The 27,104-nt window shown below is 45.6% G+C and overlaps 1 protein-coding gene across 2 annotated transcripts in view; it reads left to right on the top strand.

Annotated features, from left to right (window-relative positions):
• Positions 1 to 939: 939 nt before the first annotated feature.
• The window catches only part of CACNG2 (calcium voltage-gated channel auxiliary subunit gamma 2), a 52,160-nt gene continuing 25,995 nt past the window's right edge, over positions 940 to 27,104 (top strand). Inside the window, exons 1-2 of one of the 2 annotated variants that reach the window (XM_008931574.2) lie at positions 940 to 1,246; positions 1,788 to 1,933. In XM_008931574.2, coding sequence (XP_008929822.1) covers positions 1,792 to 1,933 — 142 coding nt within the window. In that variant the 5' untranslated portion in view covers positions 940 to 1,246; positions 1,788 to 1,791. Of the gene's footprint in view, positions 1,934 to 27,104 lie in introns of both variants that reach the window. The other variant, XM_008931573.3, reaches the window with a different exon arrangement.

The raw sequence follows: 27,104 nt of genomic DNA, 5'->3' as shown, positions 1-27,104 counted from the left end.
TTTCACAGAAAGCTATAAAGACAAAGTCAGAACGCACACACTGGGTCCATATAGCACTGGTCAGGAGGAGGCAGAGGGACAGAAAACGAGCAACACCAAGACATATGCAACTTGCAGCGAACCCGAGAAGAGTGAAGAGGAAGCACTTAAAAATCATAACAACAGCAATAAGAGCAGAAATACATGCTTGTTTTTAAATTACCCTTCCACGTTACATTTCACCCATCTCCTGGGGAGAGAAACGGCTGACTGAAGTTCTGTGCGGGTCTAACTGCGGTGTGCGGGTCGCACTCGCGGCTCCAGGCACCTACGGCGGGGATGCGAAGGCGGCTGAGCCGGGGGACGGCGGTGGGGGGCTAAAAGGCGGAAAGCGAGGGAGAGCCCCAGCGTCGCCTTCCCCTGAGCTCCGCGGCGGCCCCCGGGGAGCGACCCTTCGCGGGGCCGGCAGCGCCGGGCGAGGCGCAGGGCGGGGGCAGGCTTGCCCCCCGCCCCTCGCTGCCTGCCTGCTGCCTGCTGCTGCCCGCGCAGAGCGGAGCGGGGCGGAGGAGGAGGGCGGCTGCCGCCCGCGGATGCTGGGGCGCGGGCGGCGCGGGCAGGGCGGGCGGCGCGGGCCAGGGACTGTCCTTCAGCACCGCGGGCCGGGAGCGCTCCGCCCGCACCGCCGCCCGGGGAGCTGTCCTGCAAGCACGGCGGCCCGGGAGCGCTCCGCCCGCCCGCCGCCCGGGGGAGCTGTCCTGCAGCACCGCCGGCCAGCGCCGACACCGCCGCGGGGGAGCCGTCCAGCGCCGCGCCGACACGCCGCCTTGATTGCAAGTAGCGGGGCCCGGGAGTCGCCGCGGGGGCCGCCGCGGGCAGGGGTGCCGCAGCTGGGCTCCGCTTCTGCGCCCCCGCCCGGGAGGGGCGCCGCGCCCGTCCCCCTCCTCCCCCCCCAACCCTCCAGCCCCAGGAGCCCCCCTCTCTCCTCGCCCACCTCCGCCGGGAGCGAGCGCCGCGGCTGTGCGGAAAAGCCATGGGAGGCGAGACCTCGGCACCTGTTCAGCTGAAATCAAGGGCTTACAGTATACTGGGCACTCTGGCTTGGTGGTAGGAGCGAGCGAAAGGAAGGAGAAGCAAGCAAGAAAAAGTGAGAGAGGATTGGAGCGACTGCCGCTGCCGGGAAAAAAAAAAATAAAAACCCAAGGAAGATAACTGGGAAGGAAAAGGATTTTCATGGCGCAGGCTGCAGAGCTAAGCAAGAAGACTGAAGGTTGCATCTCTGCTCTTACAGTCTCTAACTGTCTAGGTCCAGATAATGAGAGATTGTGTTGAGGATGCTGCTGCTGCTCCCCTGTTCACTGTGGAAGCCATCTCCAAATTAGCCATTACATATGGAAACTGGAGACCAGAATTTTAGAAAAAGGGATTAAGGCGTCTCATTTTGGGGGGGGTTCTCTCTTTATTTGTTTGGTTTTTCTTGGTTCTTTTCTCTCTTTTTTTTTCTTTTTCCTTTTTCCTTTTTTTATATTTCAACCAGAACGTTTCCGATTTAAAAGGCAAGCCTCTTCCCGTGTGGTCTTTCTAATTTACACTCTTTTCCGTGGGCTTTCTTACCTCCCTTTTTTGATATCTATCTCTCTCTCTATACCCATTATATTATTAGTCGGAATTATTATTCTTTTATTTTATTAAACACACACACCCCAAGAATCAGAAGGCGGTTGGGTATTTGTATAATGAAGAATTATGGGGCTCTTTGACAGAGGTGTTCAGATGCTTTTAACCACCGTTGGTGCTTTCGCTGCCTTCAGCCTGATGACCATAGCTGTGGGGACCGACTACTGGCTTTACTCCAGAGGGGTTTGCAAGACTAAAACTGTCAGTGAGAACGAAACCAGCAAAAAGAATGAGGAAGTCATGACCCATTCTGGATTATGGAGAACCTGCTGCCTGGAAGGTATTTGATTCTGGACCTCCACACCCCCCCACCCCCTCCTCTCCCACCACCCCACGTTTCTCCCTCCTCCCCCCCAAAAAATCCCTCCACATTCCACCATTTTCTCACTTCATTCCTTTCACCGTGGTTTGAGAGTGGTGGGCTCAGTTACTCAGGGCACAGAGGCAAGAAGACAGGCAAAACATTCACTGTTCCATTCCCTTCTCCCTTCCTCTTTACCACCCTCCCCCACCACCACCACCTTCCCCAAAAATTCACTTCCTCTCTCCAACTGGAATAATGTGTGTGTTACAAAACCACCGAGAGACCCTTTCAAAAAGCAACTGTGCAGTCTGCCTGTCTTTAGCTTGTTTGTATTGCCTGGGTAAGCAATGCTAAAATGCTGTGTTACTGCTGTGCTCCGGCTGCAACCACAGAGTGAAATAATTGCTCTCTTTGCAAATGGCTTATTTGCAAAGACAAGACTGTGAGTGAGGGGCAGCGTGGGGAGGGGGTGACTGCAAATCACTTTGGATGCAATTATTAGTTCCTTTCAGGAGGGAAAAAGAGAGAAAGGGAAGCAACCCTGGTATGTCCAAAATGCCTCACACAGTAAATCTAACAATACCAGTGATCTCAACCAGAGTTCAGAGCATTTTGTAATGTCTGTAAGCAACCACATCTCACTGGGCTGGATGCAAAAGGGAAAGGGGTCTAGTTGGTGGCTGATTGGTTTGGTTTGGGGCTGGAATTTTTCCCCAGTTTGTTTGTTGTTAGAAGGGGGGGGGTGTTCTGGGCTTCTTTTTTTTTTTTTTTTTTTTTTTAAGGTTTATGGTGAAGGCTAAAAATAAACAAGTCTCTGAATGGAAAAATCAGCCCAAGTCTGATGTGGTGAAACTGAACAGCAACTCAGTGACATGTCTGATGGCAGAAGAGACACCGCCGCAGCCAACTTCTGGAATCAGACGTTCTTAAGGGAGGGGGAAAGAAAAGAGGGGCCAGTGATTCGCTTTTAAATACGTATTGCTCAGTACTGCTATTGGTGTACGTGTGGGCTGGGGAGGTGGTCTTCAGCCTGTGCTGAAGGGATAGGGGCAACTGATGTAAATGCGTGGTTTATGTTACACACGTAGTGAGAAGGAGAGAGCGAGAGCACAGGAGCACATTACAGCCCATTGTAAAAGCCCTGTTTATGAATCAGCTCCCAGCTGGACGGTGGGCTGCTGGGGGTTCATGGACATCCAGGGATAAGATCTGTGTCTACCGGTGTCCACCGGAGCTGGGTGTGCCTGGAGATCCCTGATGGGGGAGAAGGGGGAGTGGGTACCGCAGAACTGATTTTCTTAGCCCGGCACAGGGAGATGGAAGGCAGGGGGAAGGGGGGAATAAACTATGTATGTTTTGATGTCTCTCACCAAAGCAAGCTAAAGCTGCTGGTTGGAAATGGTTGTGTCCGGGAAGAAGCATGAATTTCTCCCCCGTTCTTGGTGCAAACGGTTGAGTGATGGCTGAACATGTTTTGAATAGCTAAGTGACTTCATTGAGCGATGGTCTATTTGACGCATACTGCATTTAGTGCCCTTTGTCAACCCAAACTGCTGCCTTTTAACATATCCTGCAGAGGAGCTCTATGCTGAATACTATATGCTGTATCCAAGCCAGAAAATCAATAGCAGTAAATTAATGGGGGATGTTTTAAACACACTTGCTCACACACGCACAGATTTCCTCCAAATAGATAAATATATAGAGTTGTATATTAATAAAAAATGAAAAGCCTTTCACACAGATATTCATTACAACCAGGGAAGGAGACATCTCCTTAATTAAAAATTAAAGAGAGAGAGAAGGGAAAAGAAAAAAAAAAAAAAAAGAAGAAGCTCAAATGCAAAGCCATGCAGGGAAGAGAGGCTGCAGGGATGAACTCCCTTCCCTGAGCCATGTCCCCAAGCTGGAGGGAGGAGGGAGGCTGGGGTGGAGATAGGAGGTATGAGGACCCCAGCCAGGAGAGGCAGTGAATTCAGATCATGTCTATCTGCCCACAGAGCCGTACCCAGAGGGACGCGGTCTGAGGGGGAGGAGGAAGGGGCGGGTGAGGTTTGTCAGATTGGAGGAGCTCAGGGCTCCTTCTCCTTTACATCTGACAGGACCCCACAGGCACTGTGGAGAAGCGGCTTGCATGGCAAAAGAATGTGCCAGGGTGCTTCCAATTAAAAGCTCTGTAGTGCCCCCAGCCCCCACAACACTACTGCCAGCTGAGGTCCCTTGCCCTCTCTATTGATGCTCTCCAGTGGGCTCAAACTGCAGCCCCGCATGAGGGGTGTGAAGTGCAGCCTGAGCACAAGCTGCATGGCCCTGGCAGGGTGCTCTCCCTTGCCCCAGACATGTGAGGGTTGGGCCAGCCCATTCCCCCAACCCCTAAATGCTGGGCAGTACTGGCAACTGGGGTAGGAGGGTGCAATGCACCACGGGGGAGATGAGCCCAGCTCTGAGCCCCTTGCCTGAGGGCACAGGTTGCATTAAAACTTGGACAAAGTCTTGGTAGCAAGAGCATCTCAGCAGAAGGCAAAACCATCGCCATAGGCACATGCTGATAAAGGTCTGGGTAGCTTCATGGGGTGGCACAGCACAGGTCTGGCACTGCCACTGCTGAGATGCCTCCACGTGGCTTCCAGCAGCCCCACAGCCTGCATTGGGTGGTGGCTGACACTGTCTTAGTCCCAGGACAGTACAGCCAAGTATCTCCACCAGCCCTTGGATGGCAGGTCTCTTACTGTCATGTCTGATCACCGTAGAAGGGGTTATCTCCTTTCTCGGCAGAACAAATCAGAAAGGTGTCCCTGGTTGATTTGCTCTCCCTGGTGAAAGCTGCCTGCTGGTGAACAGGAGAGAGAAGGATGCAGCAAAGTCTGCTTTCCCCCGTGATACAGAGGGTGGGCAGATTTGTGGAGGGAAGGGTTTGGTCCCAGGAGGCTGAAAAAAGAGTAAAACCCTTGGATTCTGTTCACAGCCTTCCCACAGTGTGGCAGAGGCATCTGACAAGGGGTGTGGGGCAGACACTCTTCTTCTGCCTGGGTTGGGTGTCAGGGCAGGTCCATACGGTGAGGGAAGGTAGTGAAGAAGAGGGCAGGAGGCTTTATAACAAGAAAATAATCAAAGAAGGAGTCCAAACTACCATCTACTACTTGTAAGAAGCCTCTGATGACCTTACCTTCATTTCTGGGGATATGGAAGAAAACTGACACTAGTCAACACTGTAGGCTGTCAGAGATGGTAGACACCTCATGTTCAAGTTATTGTGTTAAATTATCTTTTCTCTTCTTGGCCAAGAGATCCAGTAACAAAAACGGATGTGAGAACTTAGTCTTGGACTGTACACACAGATATGTTATGGTCAGAATTGCAAGTTCCTTTTGGACAATTTTGTCCCCAGGCTTTCAATTTCTGAGTTCCCCTCTCTTCAGTCATTCTATTCCCCACAAAGGAGTTTCAGTCAACATTTTCAGATCTTTGCGTTGATTCAGAGAGGAGTGTTATTTCAGAAGTTCCTCCTCTCCTGGGATTTCTTTCCCCCCTTTCTTGTGTCCTACAGGACGCCCCTGCTCCACAGTGGGACTCAAGCAGACAGGTGGTGTCAGATCGCAATTCTGATTTTTTTCCTGTTCTTCCTTAAGATGATTCTTTCTCAGATATTGGAGTTGCTCAAATGTGTCCCCAGGCCATTCAAAAGTCTCTACCCTTCAAGAAAAATATCTTTTCTCAGCCCTTTGACTGTGTAGGCACAAAACACACACGTACACCAAGCAATTGAGATCTGCAAGCTCATGCCCCACATGGATACTGCACCTCTTACAACTTCGAAATGGCTGCAGATCTTCCAACCTAATTCCTTCTTGGCACCAAGTGCTTTAAAACCACTTTTTATTATGAGTGATGCCTTACCTAATTCTTTAATTAACTCCTGTAGATCTCCTATAGGATCTCAAAAAGTGAGGGACAATGCCTTATCAGGGTCTTATGAAGCAAGCAAATGAATTGTATTTTATATCTGCAGGTTATTGGTTTTGTCATGTTGTCATTATTATTAGGAAAGAGATAGGTCTGGGAGGCTTTTATACTGAGAAGGAGAGAGAGGAGTCCAGAGCAGGCAGGCATGAGTGATGCACATGAGGTTAGACATCCCTGTAGATCTGACTGGTGTGAAGGCAAGTAATTGAATGAATGTTGGTGGAGAAAATAATTCTTGCCTAGAGACCCTTCCCAAGGAAAATTAACGAGCTGATCTGTTCCCTTTCCAGCTTGTTATATCCGAACAGTGCATGAGAGCTAAGTGCAGATTCAGTGTTTGCAAAAATCAAGACCTGACAGCAAAGTGAGGCAGGGCACAGGCAGTGGACAAGCTTCTGCCAGACCATTCTGGTGCTGCGTCGCTTCCTCTCACTGCCTTCTCTCATTGCTGTTTGTTCCTGGTGCAGCTCTTTCCTTTCATGTCCATCTTATGGGTAGGGGGTTTTCCCTATTTCCCTCTTACCTTTCCCAATTTTCCTTTATTTCAGCCCTTATTTCTGTCAGCATCCCTAGTTTTGCTCTGCAGAATTGCCTACCATCCTACTTCCAAGGATCCACAAGTCTACCGGGTGCTTTCCCCTGATCCTTGCTGACCTAATCCAGGGCCTTTTCTGAAAATTCAGTGGATATAGCAGTAGATTAAGTCAGGGTCTCCATGTTTTCACAGTTCAGGACCGGAGCATCCTAGTCCAGCCCTGAGATGCAGCAGGAGGAAATGGCCCAGCACATAGCTGATTGCTGCTGGTGCTGCATCTGCCGGGGAGAAAAAGGATTCAGAGCTGGACAGGCCTTGGATGAAGAGGAAGACAAAGGATTTTAAAAATGGGGTGGCAGATGGTGAGGAAGAATTACTCAGGATCCCAGACTTGGGTCAGTTTGGTTCTCCTCTCAGCTAAAATTCACACTTGACTGAAGTCACCAAGAAGACAGGGATTTGAGGGGCTGAGAACTGCAAGCTCAACTCCTTTGTAAGATTTGACAAGGAAATGCTGTTCCTGACTAGTAAGTTGCTAGAACTGACTTTTAAATTGCTTTTAAATTATGAGTCTTCCTGCTGACAGAGAAAGAGGAATGGGTTAATATTGTCCTGAAATGCACCAGAAATTGCCTTGCTGAAGAGTGAGAGCGAAATGCAGTGGGAGGGACATGGAGGTGCAGCGTGGCAGCAGTAATGTATAAAGAAATTACACAGAGATAGAACAAATGCCTCTTTGCCAGGGAGACCAGGAGCTATTCCTATCCAATGTTTCCCTTTTATCCCATCTTTTTCCCCATGCAGCCCTCTGAGCCCCCATCTCACTTGGCTGCAGTTTGGTACGATCTAAGCAAGAGTTTTAGGGGAGGAGAACTGCTGAGGTTTGACAGCAGAATCTCCATATTTATTTAATTTAAAAGCAGTAGCGAGGAGGTTGCCGGGGGGAGCAGGGAACATTTCAAGCTCTCTGATGACTCTGCCCCCTGCCCCTGTTTTAAGAGCAGATTCCCAATCAAGCATACCCGGTTTATCCCAGGGGGAGCCCTCGCTGCTCTGTTCTGCGCTGCTTCTCCCTTCCATATTGCTCTCGTTTTCAGGGGATGTGCTGCTGCCTTTCACGGGCACAAAACCTTCCCCCTTGCAAGGGGCTCTCGGGGAGGGAAGGAGGCTGCTGCCGGGGGAATGGATTACAGCGGGGGTCTCACTTCATCTCCTCCCCCTGCAGCCCCCATCCCAGAGCAAAAGCCACCCAGCAGGGGAAACACAGAGCACAGAACAGTTTAGGTGTACGCAGAACGTATGGGAAATACAATACACCTAAAAGTTATTTTTCCCTTGCCCGTATGACCCCAGCTTTTTTCTCACCCTCCATCTTTGACTCATTCTATCCATCTCCATTTTAATTTGTTCTCGTTTCCCTCCCCTGTTTTTCTTCTTTATTTTTCCCTTTCATCTTCATGTCTCTTCTGTGGTTTCTCTCAAAAGCATCTTTTCCTTCATTATTTCTCCCTGTTTCTCTCCAAGTTCTCTGAAGCCCATCCCCCTTGTTTTTTCCTCTGTTACATTATCTTGTCCTTGCTCTTCTCTGTCCCCTTTGCTCCTGCCATCTCATCTCTCTATCCTCTTTCCTCTTCTCCCTGCCATCATTTCCCTCCAGCTTTCCCCCACCTTACATACAGTCATTCCCCGCAGCTAAAGGACCCCATTCTTTTGGAGCTCTGCTGCCTCTATGCTCTAAAGCAACATTTTCCAACCCCTCTCTGGCTGTCCCCCTCCTCCTTTCTCTGACCAGTGTGCCCCCTCCTCAAAGTAGTGTATGACACCAGTTGCAGTCGCTGTCTCCTCTTACCCCCGGGGCAGCTCAGCTACCTCTGAGGGGAGTGAGAACCGAGCCCCTCCCTCTGCTCCATTCAGTGCTCATTGCCTGTGGTCAAGACAACATCCCTCCACTTTGCTGCCTCCAACCTTCCATGGCCAGAGGGCTCACTGGCAGTTCAGCTGATGATCTGGCTCATTTGCGTGCAGCCAGCAACGGGGCTGGAAGGAGCTCATGGCAGCCCTAAATACCCTCCCTGGCAACCCTCAGACATGGATCAGGCCAGGATCCAAATGGAAAATAAGGGTCTCTGTAACCATAACCTTGGGGCAGTTGTTGTGCGCTACAGTAAAGGATCTCTGGTTGTCGGGAAGAAGAGTCTCAGCGAGCAGTCATCCTTTTCAAGCTGTTTACAGGGGGGATGATTTTCTCTGGAATTTTCAGTAACACCTAAGGGGGTAAGGTGAATGGGGCTGGAGGCTCCTGGACAGATGGTTGGCTGAATTAACATCAGTGAGGAAGGGCAGAGGGTATTGTTGGCTGGGGAGAAAAGGGGGATTGTATATTGTGCAGGGCTCTACATGAACCATGGTGACTCACTGGATATCAGAAACAGGGATATTGCTGTTAGTGGTCCATTGCAGCACACACGGCTGCAAACAGGAAACTCACCACCATCAAGTACCCAGGCATAAGGAACAGAACAGGAGGGATAGCAGAGAGTACAAGAGCAAGGGCTGCCCAAGGGTGGGGTGTTGCTAAGTCAGTATAGGGTTCATAAAAGGAGGACAGGGACAAGGAAGTGTAGGAACAACTGTGTGTATGAAGGCAGTCTGCAAGACTAGACAAGTTTGCCTGGAAAAGGAGGTGAATGAGAGGGAAAGTGATTGGATTGTGTTGAATAATGAATGGGTTAGAGAAGGTGGATCAGTAGCTCTTGATTTCCCCATTTTGTAACACACAGACAAGAGGACCTGATGTGAGTCACCAGAGACCCAGTTAGAGCTTTCTCATTTGATGCATATCAGGGCTGTGGAGCTCATTGCCACTGGAGCTCTTGTGGCCGAGATTTTAACATTTAGCAAGCAAGTGGGCATTTACGACAGAGTTCACAAAAATTAAGCGTCCTCCTAATGGATGTGAACAGCATTTGGGGTGTTTTGTAGTTCAGCAATTAAGCCAGTCACCATAAAAACTAGGATAACATTTCACAAGGGCAGTCTATCCCCTATCTGACTGCCATGTGGTTCTTGCCTCTTCCCTGAAACATTTGTCAGGGATTAAACAGAGCTCAGATTTACTTAGTCTGGCATTTCTTTTGTTTCTAGATGCTATGCTATGCCGTTGCAATGTAAGGTGCAAACTAGGCCTGCGTTTCTGCTGGTGTCAATGACTGCCCTAATTTGACAAATTAACAGTGAGTTTAGGTATTTCTATCATATTTTTCTAGGAAGGATCTGGGATAGAGAGCAATTAAGAACATATGAATTAAGTGGAGTCCTTTTTCTTCACACCCCAGGGTATAAAATAAGTAGTTAGCAATGAAGGTGCTATATATGTGCAAAGAATTATTATTGTTGAAGTCCCTACTTCCCAGAAAGCAATAGGCTTTGGGTCTCTTTGATGCTATCACGACTAAATTAGAAACGAGGTTGTCTCTTTTCTCTTGTATCTGTGGAAATGATTACTGAACTGGCATCTGATGACGTACAATACTGTAGTGTTTCTATGCACAAGAGATGGAGGCCCAGTTCTCCCCTTGTTTGCACTGATGTAACCTCACTGACTCGGAGGGAGCCACGCTGCTTACGCTGTCCGTGTAGGCAAGGGGAGAATGAGGCTGAGGAAGGGCTGTGCGTGCTCTAAACAGCCATGCCCCCAAGGTCACTGCGTGTCCCTGCTTTGCCAGTGACGTACCCAATAAACCAGGGGCTAAATTCACTTCTGGTGTGAGTGGGTGTGACAGCCCTAAAGTTAATGAGATTCTGCACTTATTTACACCAGCTGCTCACCCAGTGAGCTATTTTAACTATTCATATTTTCATTGTCTTTCACCGTCATTAGAAAAATTCAACCTGGCTGCCCCCCTCTTGGGGCAAGAATCCTCTTACAGACTTGTCACCCTGGATGGGTGAGCGTGTAAAATGCCAGTGGTGACCACAAACCTGCTGGCATTCACCTTTCTTTTTCTCTTCTGTCTGCATTTCTATCTTTCATTGAATCTACTTTTTTTTATTGACAGCTCTGTGTCTCCCAGCCCCATTTGTTCTCCTTGTGTTACAGAAAAGCTCTCCCATAAAATTCCAAACTACACAATCAGAATTTTCATACCAAGCCCTGCAGGATAGGTGAAATCCACTTGTTTCTGTGTCTCAGGCTGCTAAAGTATTTATACTAGCTTCCTATCAAATCTATAACTCCCCAGAGAAGCATATGGACTTTATCCTGCACCTCCTATTCCCCCAGAGCATATACTCCTATCTGCTGGCTGTGAAAAACAGAAAATGAGGATGGTATACAAAAACCTGAGAATGCAGTGACATTCTATTCATGGGTAGGGATTTTTCTCATGTGTGTTTTTGCTAGAAGCAAACAACTATAAATTTCTGTTTTGGCTTGTTGTATAAAGTATACATTCTGTCAAATAAAGAATAACACTATCCACCTCCGTCCCCTGGATTTTCTATCCCTTTCTGATTTTTCTCTTCCTATTTCTCAGTTTTCACTCTCCTCCTGAACATGATATTTATTTTTAGTGCCTGTTTTATTTTTCTCCACCCACTGCTTCATAACTACATTTCATTCTTAAATTTGCTATCACTCAGAGAATTTCTCTCTCTCTTTAGGTCTTGTTTATACCACTAGTGTAGCTGCAGTCCAATGAATCATGCTTGAACACTGAATATTTCCCAGGCTTATGGTCATGTTCATTCAGTATCATAGACCAAGCACTGTGAATCAAATGACTTTTCCTCTAACCCTATTTACTGACTCCTGCAACCTTACTGTGATCTGTCCATTGTAAACAGTAAATTTCTGAGACTCTGTTACTGGAGCTTTATCTCCGCTTGAGGATGCTGCCTAATATTTTTCTTTCCTCTATTTTTTCTTTTTCATTCTTGGTTTAATTTTTCTTCATTATCTTCATCAGTCCTCTTCAGAATTCACTGTTTCTTCTTTTCTTCCCTTTTTGTCTGCAAGATCTCTCATGTTTCCATTTTTCTCTACCAACCCTAACCCCTGACGACATTTTTTCTCTTCCCTTTACGTTTCCAGCCCATAGTCCTCCTGGGTAGGAACTACTTCCCTTGATTCCATCCCATTCGACCTCTATGGAGAGGTAGTGTAAAAGGATTCATGACTAAGCGTGTTCACACGTGCGTGTGTGCACACATGAACACGTGCATCTCCTTCCAGATCCAATTGGTATGAAAGCTTCGTGGTTGAGATGAAGCGGCCGGCTCTGACTTTTGCCTTTCAGACAGCCATGAGGAGTCATTCCTGAATGTAGATGGCCCCCAGAATTGCCTTCAGACTACAGGGTCTCAAGGGATCAATCATCCAGAATTTCTGCTGCTTCCTTTTAGATTCAAGCATTGCCCTTTTCCTTAGGCTGAGGGTCACGGGTTTTTGAAGGGCAGCGGCAGAACCATGAAAGAAGACATTTTTCTCTTGCTCATTTTTGAGTGAGGGAGTGAATGAACTGCGATAAATATTTTTCTGTATATAGCTAGAGCTGTCTCAAAGAAGTGGCAGAGGAAACAGATGGCAGAGGCCCTTTATAGGCAGCTGCTGTTGTCTCTTAAGGTGTCACCATCACAAGAAAACTGGTTGTAATTGGGGAGCTTCAAGATCAGTAGTGCCTGAAAGGACTTGAGCAGAAAAGAATGTCATCCTGTGTGAAGGCAGGGGGGAGGGAGACAGAAATCAAATATTCAGAGACTAAACAAAATTAAGTACAGGGAATATGTGGAAGCCACTCTGAAGTTTTACTGAATTTCATGACCACAGGACGGATTGTTTCCCTGCGTTTGGGAATTCATAATTGGCCAGAGACAGCAGGAACGCTGTAAACAGGGTGAAGAGCTGGATCTAGTGTATTCTGGGGACAGCAGGAGGGGCTGATGTCCAGAGGAAACAACTGAGTGAGAGACTGTGGAAGTGCACTGTGGAAATGGAGTTGGGGCGTGGGGAGGAAATGTACAGGAATAGCTATCTCCAGACTCCTTTCTCCTCCTCTCCACTACTGCAGAGTGTGCTTCTGGTATGGGGGATGCTACAGTTTGGTGTAGAAGGCTCTGTCCCAGATATTCCTCAAATAATTTGCCTGCCTGGAGCCCTATCATCTCAGTGTATGCAGCACAAAGAGAAATTCTAAGTTGACCTGTGACATAACAAGTGGAGACATATAGCTGCTCGCTCAAGAAATAACCAGGGTTAGGTTCCTTCATATCTTTGAGGTTTGAAGGGATTGCACAGTGGGCTAGACCCCTAAGTCTTCCAAACATGGAGTTGTTTTAATGTCTCCTGCTCCCCTTGTGTCTTCAAAAATAGGAGCCATGTATTTCTTTCAAGGAAGTGAAAATTCACAAAGAAGTTTCATAGGAGATTTGGGAGAAAACCAGTGAGGATGATAGGGTCTCTCATGAAGCGCAAGGGTTTCGGGCAACAGAGCAGCAGTGAACAGGCTCAGTGTTGAAGATTAATTGGAGCTGAACATTGCACAGTTGCCTAGCTGAGACATCTCCATTGAAACTGTACTAAGTAGTCTAAAAGGAAACAACTGCCAGGAGCAGAGCAGAACTGTTTTGCTGTTGGGAAAGGGAGCAACAGAGAAAATAATATGTCTACCCTGCCGAGTGAACTGCAATGTAAACAGCAGCACAACACACAGGAAATACTTGGGATTGACAATTTTCCTAAATTTCAGGTGACTGCCTAGTCATTGCGCCACTCTTTCCCAATCATTGTTCCATTCTTGTCTTCTTCATCCGTCACTTTACCCATCTGTTTGCAGGAAAGCATAACTCAGAAAGGCCAAGACTGGCTTTCCAGGAATTAATTCCAGAGGCTGTCTAAGATCACAGGTGAAAGGTGTTTTTTTGTGTGCTGCATCATTGCAGCTTGGCCCACATTTACAGGAATAGTGAGGGGGAAAGCATTCAGAGCAAAGCAAGACTGCGAGAAAAGGCATTGTGAGGATATAAAGGCACCATGACCAGGGAGGGCTTTTATTCTTCTGCAGAAACTGAAGGGATGGGTTGTTTCTGGGAATAAACTGACTCAGCTGTGGAGGAAAGCATCTCTGCATGCTGGAAACAGAGGGACAGTTGGGGCTGGAAGGGTCTGTCACAGCAGAAAGAACAGCTGGCCAGAAGTAAACACTAGGAAAGAGGGGACCCAGGACTTGGCCACGTCATAACAAGGGAAGGTGCTAATAGGAATGCAGTGTGAGTGCTGGAAGGAGATAATTAAGAAATACAGTCTGAAAGAGGAAGATGAGTCAGAAGAAACCCTGGGACTCAGAGGTAGGAGAGCCTTGAATTGCTGAGAGAAGCAGGAATATCAGCTGGAGCTGATGGATGGAGAGACAGACCTCCTCACCCATCTTCTCTGCATTGTGGAACGGGATAGATTTTCACCTGCTGATGCCAGCATCTTCCACCACTGAAGGCCTTTTCTCTCACTCCCTACTGCTCCAGCCCATGGGAGAAAGAAGGGTTCAGACACATATAGACAGGGAAGGATCAATCATGTAGACCAACCAACCATGAACCTGCAGAAATCTGGAAAGTGTGACCAGTGGTTGCAGCTCCATGCACTGCTGAAAAAGGAAAAGGTGAGGAAAGAAAGAAACAAAGAAGCTGGAGTATAAAATGTTGGGCTTGACTTGATGATGCCAAGAAATGTACCTATGTAAGCAACTTAAAGCAACATGACAACTTCCTACACTGAGACTAGTCACATGAATTTGTCCTTCTTCTGGAGGCCTGGGGTACAGTTTTCACGGCAGAAAACCCGTGGCTTGGCTAAATTGTCTTCGGTAAAGCAGGGGAACCAACACTTAATGCTCCTCTCTGGCTACTGTTCTTTGGCAGAGGTTTTCTGAGTATTTTACTTTTTATTGCCTATGTACCATTGCAGCTGCACCAAAAATATCTCACACAGAGTGGAAACACCTTTATGCTAGACACTGTGCATACGCAAAAGCTGTTGTCCCTACATTAAAGAAGTGACAATCTGAGATGACAAATGACATATGAAAGACAGCAAAGCAGAAGACAGCAAATGTGTAGAACTTGTTTCTCTGTTGTTGCTTTCGACATCAGTAAGAGGGTATTACACATAGACCTGACTTCATCTCCTTATCCAGGCAGAGCAGAATGCAGAAGAGGGCATGCCTGCCCAGCACCAGGCAGTGCCAGAAAGAGATATCCAAACAACTCTAAGCAAACTAGCTTAGGTATTTCCAGCCCTAACAGCTACTCAAGCATGGTGCTCTGCACAGGCAAATTAGCCGTGTGTCTGAGAGCTGTCATAATGTAGAGCTTACTTAGGTGTGTCGATTCCAAAACCCGTGCAAGGTCACATTACATTGTACCATGGAGACATGAGCCTCTGTCAGTTCTCAACCCAAATCTAAATCCCTAAGCCCAAACAGGTATGCTTATGTGGTTGGAGGGGTTTTTCCCCATGCTTGGTAACCACAGGTGGTCTGAAAGAAATGAATGATCATGTCTTATTCTGTTCTTATGGGAGGAGTACTGTATTATTTGGGGTTCTGAAATGGAGTTTGGCCCAGATGTGTCTGCAAGTGCCTGAGAAATCCCGAGCCAGAAGATGCCATCACAGCTGGATTTCTCCTTTGCAGTTTTAGCAGGCAGGGCTGAAGGACACAGAGACTAATCTCCATGTGACCTGCAGATCCTGTCTTTTCACATGAGGACTGAAGCTTGCTGAAGAGGCAATGCTGGAATGCTTTTGCCCATGTGGTATCTGCCCTGGGGATACACGGCCACTTCTGTCTCTAGGGTTGTCACTTACCAGTGAAAATTCATTGGATTCATGACAAAACTGCAGGATTTACCAGCAAAGAAATAGTTTGTTCTGAAAATAAATAAAATCTGATCTGGAGGTGGTAATTTACTCAGACACCCAAGAGATCACTTATTTTGAGCATCTTGTTTAATTCTCACTGAGACTGCTAGTTTTGTCAATCTAGATCTTAGTTTTCTTGGAAAAAGAAAAAAAGGTGTAGTATGTTACAGAGCTTCTTCCCCATAACAAAAATAGACTAAAGGACTCAAGGAGAGGAAAGCTCCACGCTCATCACTTCACTGAGCTGCACCACAGCAGTGACAGTGGTTAAACCCACATCCAAGCAAATTCTCAAGACCTATATGAAGCCCTGCTCTTCCTTGGGATCCACATGAAGAATTAGATCTCTGCAACAGATACACAGTCAGTAGCTCTTCCCAAATAATGAACTAATCAGAAAGACTAAAAATAGGCTGCACTGGAACATCAGTTCAGCCATTTGGAATGTAGAGCAAATGGCACTGAATGTGTTTAATGAAGTGAAAGGGCTTTGTTTTTAATCACTGAGGTATTGATAAATTGTTGATAGGTGATCAAATATGGACTATGCTTTCAAGTGTTGTGACTTTTTGAACCTACCAAGACCCTCTTGAGCCGCTCTTGTTCCTTTCACTGCTAATGTAGTAGGACTTCCTGCCCTTTTCAGGACCTAAAATAAGAATAATTGTAACGTCATCTTTTTTTTTTTTCCGGATAACAAACATTTGGCTTCTGGGCCAATGATCAATTTTCAAGACTAAATGTTCATAGATGTACAAAATCAGACCCTGGGAACTGGGTTGGATACGTGACAGAAGATGACAAGATGGGAGGCAGATCAGTTCACATCTCTACACGCTGTTATCAGGATAACACCAGGGCATTAGATTAGGAGGATGGTGAGAGTGAATGAGGGAGAATCTGGTTTTTAATTTACAGCAGCAAAATGAGTAGAGAATCGGGATAGAGCCTACAGCTGAGGGAAGATTTAATTTTCATGCAGGGAAGGAAGTGAGCTGGATCCTCATGGATGTTAGACCAAGGGACATGCAAAAGAAGGGAAACTGAAGCTTTAATAGGAAAATTTAGATCTATTGCAAGGTTTGAGACAATAGTATTGAACTAGTTTAGTTTGTGACAGAGTCTATCGGCTGTCCTAGATGGACTAAATCTTCCAGCATGTCTGGATCATACTCGGTCCAGAAAAACAGAAGAAAAGAGTCTTAAACTGCCATCACATTCACATGTCCCTGAATTGATGTTCTCCAGGATTACCCCTAAATATACAATGTCTTCAGATGGAATATAAGCAAAATTATTTGTTGTTTAGTGCTTTTAAATGAAACGATCTACTGGAATGAATTTTAGGACTGAGCCCTATACACATGCTCTGGCTGACATATGCTCATACACTAGTGACTTTAGTGGGCAGCTTGCTGTGCACCTTAAAGCTATCTTTATTTTCCTTCCAGTGGAGAAGAACCACAGTGTCTTTCCCATGATCTGTAGGAAATCTCAAGCCATATTTGAGATATAGTTTAGACATTTTGCAACAATTTTATAGACTGGTTTCCTTAGACCAAAGTTCTTAACATTTCTATATTAACGTTATTGTGTGTCTCCCCTGCAAGGTGGGGTCTATCATCCAACCTTCACTAAGCCAATACAGCAATTAATTATCTGTCTGAACATTTGTATTCTGCTTACAAACTCATGAATTATTCAATTTTATCTTATTCAGGACCAGGTTTTCCTTTTAACCTCAACTGCAAACCAGCTGTCCATCAATTGTGATGTGCTCATACCTTAGGCTGATGAGAGCAGCAGAAAAGCCTAAATGGCTTGCTAGAAAGTGCTACCAGTAAAATAGAGATGTATTTCATTAGTGTTGGGAGGATTGGCAGCTCTTTAATTGTATGAATCACCCAATGGGTGTGTTCCCAAAGCCAATCGGAGCGTGCCAGTTCAGTAGAGCCACAGTGAGCAACGCTGTGCTGCGTCATTCAGCATTCTCCAGTGAGTGATTAAATCCATGTCATTTGTAATAAATCAAACGTTGTCACAGGGTCAATCTTGTGGGTCATGCTAGGTTATCATGGTGATTTTGCACTGGTTATATCAGGTACTGCTGTGTCACACAGTTTTTTTCGAGGTCATGCTGTGTTCCTCAGATACCATCTCTTGAACTCACCACGATCCCTGTTGGAGCACATCAGGGGAATTATGAGAAGAGTTTGCTGCACAGCCTTCTAGTGCACCTGGTTATGGCCTCCTCTTATGGCTGAAGTATTTCTTCCCTGGAAAATGTGCGTTTGTCTCATTTATTAGTTTGAACAGACGCTGTGACATTTGTGATCTTCTCCTCTAAAACAACACCAGCCCAAGGCCCAAAACAAGTAAGATCTAGTCTCGAGGCAGTGGTTTCTTTTTTTTTTTCAGACAGAAAACATCATGCTATTTCAGTTAATTGTATTGCTGCCCGACTCCATGGAGTCGGAAAGAGATCCTGCCCTCTGCTAACATTGCTGCACATTGGCGGTTTAAATTTCCTATTATCAGAAACCCTCACATAGCCAAGAAATGCATAAACCTCCCCTCAATTAGGGGATGTGGGCAAAAGACGAACAGTACAAGAAACAAGGCATCATGTCCTAGGAGTCCCCTGCTTCAGTGGTCCCTTGTTTTCAGTTATGATTTGGTCAGGTATATGTTACAACAGCCCTGAGGTACTCCAACTTGCATCAGAGACTAAGCCAATCTCTTCTGGTCTGATGCTCAGAAAAATACCAACATGGCACAAAGCCACCTTTAACCCCCACACCATCCATCCTGCTCCAGATACCACTGAAAAAGCTGGAAATCCACAGCTTCCCTACAGAGGTCGTTTTAAATGGCAGGACTTTAAAATGTTGACATTTTTATGCATAAAAAGACTATTTTAGGATATTTTTTTAAGAATAATTATGGCCTTCTGTGAGGTCTGTGTAGTTGTTGAGTAACAACTGATGTTTACTTTCACAGAAAATGAATGTAAGAATAGTCTCAATAACATTTTTAAACCTCTCAAAATAAATTTATTTTCCATTACACACATGGCCCCTCCAGAATACAGAGTGGCAGATCATGGTGTGAAAGTTTTGCTGGTACCAATCAAGATGACATTCCAAACTCACTAGTGCCTTCCCTGGTCAGGTAAACAAAAGCTAACAGATGATTTAGTGAAGGCAATGTCCCAGTTTTCGTCAGTAAAACCGATGCTGCTGATGATGTTTCAACTTGTGCTGTCTATGTATGTTGTTCTCTGCTCAGAGCAATAGAAACCATTCTGGTAGTGCATGTTTTTTCACCCCTTGATGCATTTCATTACCCAGTGTCCCTGGAGCACAAGAAAATAGTCCCATGCCCATTCTATATGTGGAAAATTTCAGACATGGGAAGGTTAAGTGGTTAGCCAAGTATACACAAAGACTGCAGCAGAGCTCAACTCACTTTTCATCAAGTCTTAAGTCCATATCCAGATCATTCCACCATCCTTCCACAGTGCTGTTTACCTGGCCCCACTGCCTATCAGACCACAGAAGGGCATTGTCTGTTTTCCAAGTGTGAAGTACATAGATGATCTCTAAAGCACCATGGAAATGTCATGGCTTGCAATCAGTAATGTATTAGAGCTGATTCAAGCCCTACAGTAATTCTTGCAAGCTCCCAGATCCTTTGAACATAGGAGGTCTCTGCAGGAATCGCATCAGATCTTGCTGGTCTTCTATTAGAGCCAGTAAGAGAGCCGGGAAAAAAGTTATTCCCTCTGCAATTGAAATCAAACTCATATTTTCCTCAGCAGAGCTATTTTAAGTTGTTCATTATTATCTTTTTTCTCTCCAAAGCAAAGCCTGTTTGATACTCAGAGGTTGTTAGAACCAAAGGGGAAAGAGAGAACACCAGGGTATTGTTCTTGATGCAGTTGCAGACTTATTTGGTACCTAAAAAAAAGATTTTCTTGAAGAAAAAAACAACTCTACAATGCTTTGAGTGAGAAGAAGAAAACAGCATGGAAAAAAAAGAAAAATAAAATCCATGCTGTTTAAGTCTTGGGCAGTGTCAGGGAAGTAAGGCCTGGAGTTGACATATTGGATCCAATCCATAGCTACTACAAGTGACCATAAACCACTGATTCTTATGTTCAGCAATGATGCATGTAAGGCTAAGATGCAGATTATCTAATTTAACCCTTGTGATGTAAGAAGAATCCAATACTGAATTCCTGCATACATCTGTGACAGATGGTGTTTAATAGCAACAATGGGAACTCTGGGTTTGTCTTTCCACATCTTGCTGGATCCCAGCTTTCTCCTCAATGTTTCCATGTCAGTTGTAACTCACCTGGAGAAATTCTCAGGTGTGACTTCCTACTGCAAAACCAAGACATGGAAATACATGCACATTAAGTTGCCAAACAGCCTTATGTTTGCCATGTGATGCAGGCAAAGACATGGTTTGGCACCTCATGTGTTTCCTCCGCACACCAGCACGTGGAATAATCTCACCGTCCTCCATTCATTTCTTTCTCCACCTGCTTGTCTGTGGTTTTTTTTTCTTTCTCATTTATGTTCAGCAGGTGTCTCCAATTCCCAAACATGTTCCCAGATCTTTTCCAATGTCAGCTGTGGAGCTAAAAAGGGATTTTCTGAATTTGATTGATCAGGTTGTCACAAACCTGGCTAGCAGCCATTTGTTGGACACTAATCAGATTGCTGCCACAGAATCCAGCTGCTGAGTTTCCAATGTGCTTTTAGCCTCTGGGGCATAAAGAGAGACAAAAGCACTACACCTGACTGGGTATCTCCAGGGATGTTTGAGGGGCACGGAGCCTCTATCGACCATCCCTTCCTGACAACTTGACCTCCTACTGCAGTTGCCTCTCCCCGCAGGCTCACACAACTTCCCAGGTAGCTTAAGTGCAGCCTTTTTACAGAATCCTGTCATGAGACATGAGCATTTTGGCTTATGCTTTCATTTATCAGGCACTGCTAGATGTAACACATCTGTAATAAAGATGAACCCATCATCTCTCAGGAAATACAGATCATGAGAAAACAATAAACACTCTCCTTTTGACTTGATGGGAGATCTCCTCCCTTCAGATGCCTGTTGATAATTTGTCTTTTTTGATTGTGGTTATTCCCCTCACCAAACTAGGCTTTTTTCTTTGAAAAACCATTCACTCCCCTCTCTGTCATCCATTCTTTCTTCTTGATGGAGTTTCCTGTTTTGTTTCTCAACCAAGTCTTTCTTTAATCTTTTCCATCCTTACATGGCTTTGTTCAGCTTTTTCCAATGTGCATAGGGCTCAGCAGCCCCACCACCCTTGAGTTCAGTCTCCATTATTGCCCTCCAGGGTTCAAGGACCAACTGCTGTCAATGATGTGTGAAGGACTCTTCTGCGTCATAGTGAGCAGGCATCCACAGTAAGTTACTCTCACAGTTACAGCAAAGTAATAGCACCATGACATCAAGGAGAGCACACAACTCATGCAGAGGTCTCACATCAACATAAGGCTCAGGACCAGCTGTTCAACAGCTGGCACCCAGGGCAGAGGCATTTAAACCTAGTGCTATTCTAGTAGAGTTGCAGGCTCACTAAGTACAGTGACTCTGAAAGAGGTACAGATATTTATCTCAACAAGCAATTGAGGCTTTCAGCTGCTCATTTGGCAAGTGTTCAGAGCTGCTGATTCTGGAGGACACATGCCCACCTGGATCTCCTCTACCCATTCAAGCGCAATGTGCAGGAGCTCAGAGTGAAAAGACAAGACCAAGACACAGGTTATCTTCTAGCTTCCCTGAGACAAGGGCCCAGTACACAGCACAACCAGCATGCTTTTATGAAGGAAAATAGGTGGAAGCATCACATTATCTGTGCCTGCAGCTCAGCAGATGCTCCATTTGCACACTGCAATTTATGAGCTGTGCCGCAGTATGATTTAGAGGGTTGAGGACACAGCGCTTTGGTTTCAGCAGGGACGTGGAGGTAATGGAAGGCTTCCCATGAACAGGGTGTGAATACAGTCCAGGGAGTGAGATAGAGTTTTCCCGTGTGGGCTGACATGCCCACACACGGACCAATGCACAGATCACCCTTGGAGTAAGGATGACTCGATGGGCTCTTATTATAAATGATCCTTGGCTAACAACACAGAGAAGGTAATTTATGCTTCTTCCCGTATTTCTGAATAATCTTTAGTAGGTTGAATTGTCCATAAATCTACTGCTGTGCTGTGGATACAGGTGTGAATCCAAGGACTCTCTGACTCTTAAAATAATGAAGTTTGGCAAGCAGAAATCACTTTTTAAAGCAAGGGTTCACTCTTCTCTCATCTAAATGCTGCAGGAAGTGGTGACACACAGGAAGTAAGGTCTGATTCTGATAAACTGGGCTGAAATAGCTTGCCATTTTAGAGCAGGACAAAACACACGGCAATTATAATGCAAAAAGCTTTATGAGGATGTAACTGTTTAAAAGCCGATTATGAAAAAGAGGGACTTGGCATGCAATCTAGAAGGGTAGTAGAGGGAGGGATGTCTGCATGGCAGGACTCCTGTTGGTGTATGAATGTCTGCGCCGTGGTAGCATTGTTATCCCCTTCTTGTCCTGACAATACACAGTCAATGGCACTTCAGGAGGTGGGTGGGGGACATCTGGTTAATGAGGAACAGATGGACCTCATCGGACATGCACTATACCTGCTCTTTCCTTCACTGCTCTCTCCCTCACTCTCTGATTTCTCTATTCTCCCCTGCAGCTGAGCTCTTCCCTCTCCTTCCTTTGAAATGGGAGGAAATGTTTGTGTGTTCCCAATAAAGAGCAATGAAATGCACTGTCCAGAGCCAGGTGCAATGCCAGCGAATGCAGTTAGGAAATATCTCAACTGTAGCATGCACCATTCTCTGGGATCCCTACATGCTGTGCTGGTCCCCACTTACTGTGTTCCCTTCCCATTCCAACTCCTGGACCCATCATGACGGTGAGCAACTTTCTCATTCACCATTTCTTTGACATGACCTGTTTAATGATTTGAGAAGGACTTTCTTGAAGCCCATTTGGGATTTGAAAGTTTACCCCACTGTGAAAAGGTATTTGTTTGTCCATCCTGGCTGTCCTCTCCTTAGCTCATGGGGACAATTTTTAGAAGAGATGTAGTGATTCCAGGCAACCTGAATTTTCCTTCCATCTTTCTAGATCCTTCATAAAATGTAGATAGGATTTGGGTCTCTGCTTGTGTGTTCTCATCCAGTCAACAGATGCCAGTAATGTGAGTTTGTTGGTCTTCCGTGAAAATGTGAAAAGCAGAATACAAACCAGATCCTGAGAGAAACAGAAATTCCCAAAGGCTTGTGCATCTCACAGCTCAGAGGAGACAGCACAGTGTTCCTAGATCTGCTTCTACAAATGAAATCTTCCTAAATCCCTGTGTTCCAACCAACGCTGACAAAATAGCAAAATAATTCCTATCAAGTTCCAATTGGCTTTCATTAATACTAGTGGCTTTCATTGAGATTTTCTCCCCGAGAGATATGGCAGAGAAGTCAGTCCCTAAACCCCTTCTCACTCCTTCTTACAACAATTTTATTTCACTACAGTTATGCTTGCTCGCAGTCACAGAGTTGAACTGATCCCTCAGTTTAAGTTACATGGTGTGCTTATGTAACATCAGAACAAGGTTTTCCACCCTCCTTTAAGTCACCAAGTATTCTAGTGCAGGTGAACAAAGTCCCCTGAATCAGTCCCTTTCAAGGGCAGCAAGCAGAGGCATACTTAGCAGTCCAGCCATGCTACCTTCTTCTGTCTCTCTAATCTGAGAGCTATTACAGTATCCAAAACCAGGATTAATTTTCAGTGTAGGTCTGTTTTGGATAAAAGGCCTCTGTGTCCCTTCTGTGGTTTCTACTCCAGATGCCTTTGAGACACATTGGATTTTATATATAGGGCACAATTACAGCATGAATGAGGAAGGAGAACTTCAAAGGAGGATGATTAAGGTTGGATGAGTTGGAAACCAAGTTAATTCACTTGAGTTGATCATTCCAATGAGGAAAATGGACTGAATCCCCATGGTATTCTTTCCATAGCACACAAATGCTGAGTTAGCATCCAGATCCATCCTCTGCCAGGATTTTGACTTTATGGGCAACTTGGAAGTATTATTCAACATACATCCCAGCCAAAGCATCATGACTATATCTGCTTGTCCTTGGCTTTCCTTCTGAGATCTTTTCCATATTCTCTCTCTTTCTACCTTTTCCCAAATGTACCCTCACTCCTCTCATTAGCTCCATAGAGAGTTAACAAGCAGATTCTAACAGTTAGTTAGCAGCCTCAAAAAGAACAACAGCTACTGGAAGGATGGGACAACGAAAGGAAAAGCCCTCTTATTTTGCCTTTCATAAGAAGTATGGTCATATTAGCTTTATTCTGCATGACGCCCTCAGGACTCTATTCCTACCTTGAACATTTCCCTCTTGCAGCAGAGGAGTGAAGATCCTGACCTCCCTTCCCACTCAGAGTAATCTCTTAAGTCCAGAGCGGCAAGACTGTCTTTACACTGCTCCTCTCCCACAAGCTATTTAGCATGGCAACATAGTCTGGAACTGGTGTATGCTTCATTGAATTCACAGGGAGACACATCCCAGTCTAAGGATCCCATCCAGAAATCCTCAGGGACAGAATGTGCTCAGCCATCCCTGGCAGCTTATTTCCAGGCTTCACCATACACATACAAACAAGTCTGTCAGGTCAGTCAGTGCTACCACGTTCCATCTGCTGGGATGGCTGTAATCTTCTTGTTTCATCTTAGTTTCTTTCCTCAGACATACCTCATATCTCTCCTTGGACACATTCCAGAGGGACAACAAGTATTCATGAAGTCCTCTACCACCATTAGAGAAGTATCTACTCAAGGTCACTGATGATTCAGTTCTCCTGACACAATGAAGTTGGGGTGGTCTGGGAGTTTCTTTCCAGCATAACCTTTCTGTTTGACAGCTCCCTTTCTTTCAACCCCAGAGTACAAGTCTTGGCAAATAATGCCATCTTCAGTGTTCCACCTCTAAATAGCCTTCCATCTGCTGAAGAGTGAAAATCAGTGTCGGTGCACCTGAACCTGTTCCCTTGAAGGGAGATTTTCTATGCACTGCCCCAGATTTGTCAAGTCCATTATGAAGAATCCTGTTGTGCAGAACCTCAAATCGAGACACACTGCTTTGTAAGATAAATGCAACTTGAAAGTGTGCAGCTGCATTCCTAGAGAAAAGGGCTGTGATTCCCCAGAGACCCTCGAAGGTCCAAGGTAACTGCAGTCATGACCTCATTGCCTGCACCAGTCTCATCAGTGCAGTAATGGAATGAACTTTTACAAACCCCACTGGAGAAGGGACAAAACTGATAATCCCAGTTCTGTCTTCTACAGCAAGTGCATGCACAGAAATGTCCTGACATGCCTCTGAAGAAAGTTTATGCCCCAGGCTGGATAGGCAAGGAACTGGGGCTTCCTGGTGATTTTAACAGTCAATAAATTTTGGATTCTTGCTGCAATTTCATGTGAACTACAAGACGTTTTCTTACTTTCCACCAGAATGCAGCAACATGCAGTGAAATGCATTGCTTTTTGGATGTTGAGACTGCTTCACTGGGATTCTGAGATTCCAATTTCCCTGATCTTCTCAGATGTGGTGAGACCCATGGTCACCCCAAGCTGAACAAAACACCCTTGGCCTGAGTCAGAATTCAGTTTCAGTTCTTTTTCTCTGATTCAGTTTCACTGGTGAGTTGGAAATAATAATAATGCATCATAAATCTTAGGTGAAGTCTGAGCTTCCATTACAAAATGTCCTCAGAGGCTTACCAGCTCTGAAGAACATCACAACCAGCCAATGGGGTGGATCTACTGGAGCATTCATTCATTTCATATGTTTAGACTAGCACGGAAGCTTCTTTTGCTGTCAAAATGCTGTCAAATCTGTCAACATGTTTTTCAATCTGATTCCTTTTCTCTTTGTAAGTCCTACTTATACAACAAATTTCAGCAGCTGGATCCTGTGGTAGAATGGAATTTTAGAGTTGCTCCATAAGTATTTATAGTCTGGTCATTACCATCTTGTGTACGTGTTTAATCCCTGTATTGCCAGGTTTTGCAATGGCATAGCACTGGCTTTCACCTTCAGTCATGTTTGTTTATATACATCCCCTAGTCACAGGGCAGGGGGATGTCAATAAAGAAAAGGTCGGTCGGATATTTGTGTGTGTTATTTAAGTGTGAATCAGGACAACTGGAGCATTCAGGTGGGAAGAGACCTCACAGATTCTCTAGTCCAAGCTACTGCTCAAAGCAGGGTCACCTGTGAAGCCAGGTCAGTTTGCGCAGGGCTTTACCCAGTCGGGGCCAGGTTTCAGGGATGTCCTGTCCCAGCAGAACTTCAAATGAATATGGTATATCACTGTAGAACAGCTATGCCTGAACTCCCAAAGACATTTGTTTTTTTAAAAACTTGTACTTCTGTCTGTGTGTATCGCAACTCTGAGACTTATCCCAGCTCCTCACTCCAGCAGTCCTCAGTGGATACTGATCAAGAACTGAAAATAGCTTCTCTTGGATCTTATATCTCCATAAGTTGTAGGCCCTGCTTGGGCCACGTACTTGTAAGAAAGCCAAAGGAAGGATCTCGTATGACTTTTCCTAGGTTGCACATACGAGAGAAAGCAGTCTTTCATCTACCTTATCACAGTAACTAGAAAGTAGCCAGAGAGTAAGAGATATAGGAAAATGTGATCTGCAGAATCAAGCTCCTTGGGAGCTCACTGTGTGCAAATTGAAGGCTGTGAACCCATGAGAACATCTCCAATGCCTCTCTGCACCAGTTGGTGAAATCCCACGCACCCTGTTTCTAGTCTCTACAGTCAAATGCACATGGGGCTCCCCTCTGTCCTGGGGATGGGTGGACTTCTTTTTGCAAGCTGCCTCTTAGAGGCTTCTGTGCATGAAACAGGAACTTACTCTTTACTGTTGGTAAAGGATTAGGCTGGATAAATCACCACATCATAACACATTCCCAGAGTACTGGGAGCAGGAGCAGATATATAAACCCAGTGAAGTTGTCTCTGGTCAGCATGGATGCTACTGAATTTGAATTGCTGCACAGAGGTACAATGCCCTGTCAGGAAGAACAGAACAAAAAAACCACTCTGAAATCCCATTTATTCAGCTCCTTATTCAGGAAATTGCGCAACAGCTCAGGGATTATACAACTCTCATCATGCAGTGCAAAGTGGACTGAAAGTTTTAACAGCAACACCAACCAATTTAGCTGTTTTCGGATTTTTTCCCTAAATGTGACAAGGGATCATAGTCCCCATATGCTGAAATCATATGCTGTAGGTCTCAGAGCTGCAAAACTGTGTCAGCCAGAGCTGCTCAATAGTTCAATGGTCTATTGGACAAATGAGAGGATGAGAAACACAGTGAAAGGCAATCTGAGAACACATGAATGTCTGTCAGCCAATGCCACTGGTCTGGAAAACCCTGGGTTGCAATTAGAAACAGTAAGTATTTCATAAAGCAGTATCTCCTACTGTGACACGTTAGACAAACACACAAAACAGACTTTAGGCTGTCCCACTGGATCTATCCTGGTCAGGGCAGTCAAACCTGCAGCCAGAGGAACCATTCCAAACTCCAGGCTCCTGGGAGAGGCTGCCCCTCTGG

This window comes from Manacus vitellinus, unplaced genomic scaffold, assembly GCF_001715985.3.
Source record: "Manacus vitellinus isolate BGI_N305 unplaced genomic scaffold, ASM171598v3 scaffold_5_pilon, whole genome shotgun sequence".
Lineage (NCBI taxonomy): Eukaryota > Metazoa > Chordata > Aves > Passeriformes > Pipridae > Manacus > Manacus vitellinus.
Note: the sequence above shows the minus strand (reverse complement) of the source record. Positions and strands in the feature narration are given on the sequence as shown.